The sequence below is a fragment of the Clupea harengus genome, chromosome 5 (assembly GCF_900700415.2).
Source record: "Clupea harengus chromosome 5, Ch_v2.0.2, whole genome shotgun sequence".
Classification (NCBI taxonomy): Eukaryota; Metazoa; Chordata; class Actinopteri; order Clupeiformes; family Clupeidae; genus Clupea; species Clupea harengus.
In genome coordinates, this window is record NC_045156.1 from 17,110,614 (window position 1) to 17,114,804 (window position 4,191).

Genomic DNA, 4,191 nt, shown 5'->3' on the forward strand with positions numbered 1-4,191 from the left:
AGTCAGACCCTGAGCCTCAACGCTTAAGGGGCAGAAGCATCATCTGCCCCCAGGAGAAGGACTCATCAGGGGGTATTCCAGGCTTTTAAGGCTTTTTTAAGGCTTCATCCTCCTAGCACAACACAAAGCCTTCCCCAGGTTTGGCAATTAACCACGTACTTGGAAATACCCCACAGACCACTTTCTCCTCAACACTAAAAACAGCCGGACACACGACTGAGTCAGATTTCTGTTTCTCGCTTCTTTCTTCTGGCACTCTCGCGTTTATAGTTAAAGTGGCAGAGCTGTACTTTCTGCCCGCGTCACCCTGAACTTATTAACAAAACTGCTGAGACGGCGGCTTTCTACCGAAAACACATGTCCGCTGCACGCGCTGCGGGCTGCGTCTCAGACTGAGATTTGAGCTGGCATGAATCATCGACGTCACCTAAGGGACTTTGTGTATAAGTAGTACGTATCGTCCTAGTTTTATATCATTCACGAATAAATAAACACAAATTAAACTTGCTTCAAAATCCCCACCCCTATTACTTACTAAGTATTTTTTAAGGTAGGAATAGAATTTCAACAGCTCCATAAGTATCTATTTTATTAAAAAATGTAATTAATAATGAGTGAATAACGGGAAATGAGACATTTTATAAACAGAAAGAATGTGCTGAGGGTGTGGGTCTGGGGTTAACGGAGACAGCCGACCGCCGCGGAGTTGAATTTCACAGCCGTGGCGGGAGGAGTCAGGGGCTCGTGGAGAAGAAAGGCAGGCTTCTCACGACAGATCGTCGCTGTTGTCGCGGGTCGACCTACAGTTCTGTATACGCGCCTCTCTCCGCAGGTGAAGCTGACCCCACGTGTCCGGTCTGTGCAGCTGTTCTCCACGCGAACATGAAGCCCGCTCACCTGTTCCTCGCGCCCCGGGTCCTGCTGCTGATGCAGAGTAAGTAGCAGACACACTTTGAGAAACGGGCTCGAGCTAACTCTTCACTCTGGCGTGTGAGTGTGTGTGTGTGTGTGTGCATGCTAACTCTTCACTCTCGGCATGCACTTCCTTTGTTATGGTTTGACCAAAAGCCAGGAGAATCATTCCGCTTCATGCGCCATTAATTGAAACCCTTCATCTCTGTTAACTGAACTGAACACATGCATTTCAGTTGACAGTTGACACGTGTCCGATGTTGTCTGTTATATAGATAGATGGATACTTTATTAATCCCGAGGGAAATATATGTTGTCTGTTATATGGCGTGAAAACGGGAGTTACCATCCTTCAGACCAACATTCCACTCGGAAAGAAAGCGTGTTATCACATAAAGTGTGTCTAACACGGGCCTGGCCTGGGCCAGTCTAGGGGCGGATCACCATCCAATCAGGTGTGAAGGAGGATAGGAATCAAGGGTGTCCAATCAGGAGTGATCAATGGTTGGAATCAAGGGTGTCCAATCAGGAGTGATCAATGGTTGGAATGGTAGGACATGCTGATGTGTGGACGTCTATGGTAGGACATGCTGCTCTGTAGACGTCTATGGTAGGACATGCTGATGTGTGGACGTCTATGGTAGGACATGCTGATTTATGGTAGGACATGCTGCTCTATGGTAGGACATGCTGCTCTATGGACGTCTATGGTAGGACATGCTGATGTGTGGACGTCTATGGTAGGACATGCTGCTGTGTGGACGTCTATGGTAGGACATGCTGCTCTATGGTAGGACATGCTGATGTGTGGACGTCTATGGTAGGACATGCTGCTGTGTGGACCTCTGTCTGTCCCTCTCGTCCCTCCTGTGAGGATGTGAGTTCTGAGTTCAAAACAAACTGAGCTGGTCTGCTTTTAACATCAGCAGCAGCAACATGCAGGACTGTTATTCTCCAGCGCCACATGAGCAGCTCTTGAGATCTCTGAGATCTCTGGATTCTGACACACCTGGCCCAGCATCAGGCAGTGTGTGTGTGTGTGTGTGTGTGTGTGTGTGTGTGTGTGTGGGGGGGGGGGGGGGTCCCTGACGACGTGTGTAAGGGCTGGAGGCTGTTTCACTGACACACATACATACATACGCACACACACACGCACACACACACACGCGCACACACACACACACACACACACACACACACACACACACATACATACACACAGCCTGATGCTGGGCCAGGTGTGTCAGAATCCAGAGATCTCAGGGGCAGCAAAAGCCATGGGGCAAGTGTGTGTGTGTGTGTGTGTGTGCGTGTGTGTATGTGTATGTGTATGTGTATGTGTCTGTGTCTGTGTGTGTGTGTGTGTGTCTGTGTGTGTATGTATGTGTGTGTGCGCGTGCATTTCTACCACTGTCCTAATATTACGGTGTGTGTGTGAGAGCACCTCTGCCACCGTCCAAATACCACGGCCGCCCTCTCTGAGAGGAGTGTGTGTGTGTGTGTGTGTGTTTGTGTGTGTGTGTGTGTGTATGGCCGCCCCGCTCCGAGCAGCTCAGAGGAGGAGAGCACAAGAGGAACCAGATGGCATAAAAATGTGTGTGTGTGTGTGTGGAGTCCTCCAAACACACTTTTTCTCTCTCTCCCCCTCTTTCTCTCATCCCTCCTTCCCCCTCTTTCTCTCATCCCTCTCTCCCTCTTTTTCTGACCTCCCTCTTTCTCTTTCCTCCCTCTCTTTCACCCTCTTTCTCGTCCTTTCTCTCAAGCCCCTCTCTCCCCCTCTTTCTCATCCCCCTCTCTTTCTCTCTCCTCCCTCTCTTTCAACCTCTCTCCCCCTCTTTCTCTCATCCCTCCTTCCCCCTCTTTCTCTCATCCCTCTCTCCCTCTTTTTCTGACCTCCCTCTTTCTCTTTCCTCCCTCTCTTTCACCCTCTTTCTCGTCCTTTCTCTCAAGCCCCTCTCTCCCCCTCTTTCTCATCCCCCTCTCTTTCTCTCTCCTCCCTCTCTTTCAACCTCTCTCCCCCTCTTTCTCTCATCCCTCCTTCCCCCTCTTTCTCTCATCCCTCTCTCCCTCTTTTTCTGACCTCCCTCTTTCTCTTTCCTCCCTCTCTTTCACCCTCTTTCTCGTCCTTTCTCTCAAGCCCCTCTCTCCCCCTCTTTCTCATCCCCCTCTCCCTCTCTTTCTCACCCCCTCTCTTTTTTCACACCTCACTCTTTCTCTCCATCCCTCCTTCCCCCTCTTTCTCTCATCCCTCTTTCCCTCTCCCTGTCTTTCTCTCTCCTCCCTCTCTTTCAACCTCTCTCTCCCCCTCTCTCTCATCCCTCTCTCTCCCCCTCTTTCTCTCTCTGGAGGAAGGCTCTCGCGGTTTTCTCTGTGGACAGGCCGAGCGGCATTCTGGCATCTCACCTCCCCTCTACCAGTGTGTGTGTGTGCGTGTGTGTGCGTGTGTGTGTGTGTGCGTGTGCCTGTGAGTGCGTGCGTGTGAGTGTGCGCTCGTGTGTGTGTGTGTGTGTGTGTGAGGGGGGGGGGGGGGGTTGACAAAAACAGGATAGAGTGGGTTGTGATTGGAATGGAGTGATGTGGTGTGTGTGTGTGTGTGTGTGTGTGTGTGTGTTTTTGTGTTCTTCTGGTTGCTTTATGACTCATCAGAACTTTCAGGATGCAGTCATTTTGTTGTTTTATTCACCTGGTCTGCCTGTGATTGGTTCCTGGCTTCTGGCCTGGGTTTCAGAGCAGAGGTCTCATTGGCTGTTTGTCACTAAGTGAAAATCCTGCAGTTCCTCTGATGTACACAGAATCTGCACCAGACCTCCACTGACTCAGAGCAGGGAGACTCACACACACACACACACACCCATACACACACTCTCACACACACTCACACACACACACACACACACACTCACTTTCAGTACTCTGGACATTTGATCTCCGTGAGGGTTGGCGACCTCAGGTGCTGATGCCATTACATTACATGGTTGTAACGCGGTTTTCTCGGTAGAACAGAAAACACTTCAAACACTATTGTCACTGTTCACCCGTTTATTATGATCACCAAATAAAGTCTCTATACTTATCCTGTTCGATCTTAGTGCGGCTTTTGATACCATTGATCACGACATCTTAATCAATAGACTTGAAAAGCTTATTGGGTTATCTGACTGTGTATTGAACTGGATCAAAACATATATCAGAGGAAGGAAGTTTTATGTTAGTCTAGGAGACCATATGTCTGAGAAACATGAAAGCTGCTATGGGGTTGCACAAGGGAGCTGCTTAGGT

The 4,191-nt window shown here is 49.5% G+C and overlaps 1 protein-coding gene across 1 annotated transcript in view; it reads left to right on the forward strand.

Annotated features, from left to right (window-relative positions):
* Positions 1–678: 678 nt before the first annotated feature.
* The window catches only part of mxra8a (matrix-remodelling associated 8a), a 26,390-nt gene continuing 22,877 nt past the window's right edge, over positions 679–4,191 (forward strand). Inside the window, exon 1 of the mRNA XM_012832037.3 lies at positions 679–934. Coding sequence (XP_012687491.1) covers positions 883–934 — 52 coding nt within the window. The 5' untranslated portion in view covers positions 679–882. The remainder of the gene's footprint in view (positions 935–4,191) is intronic.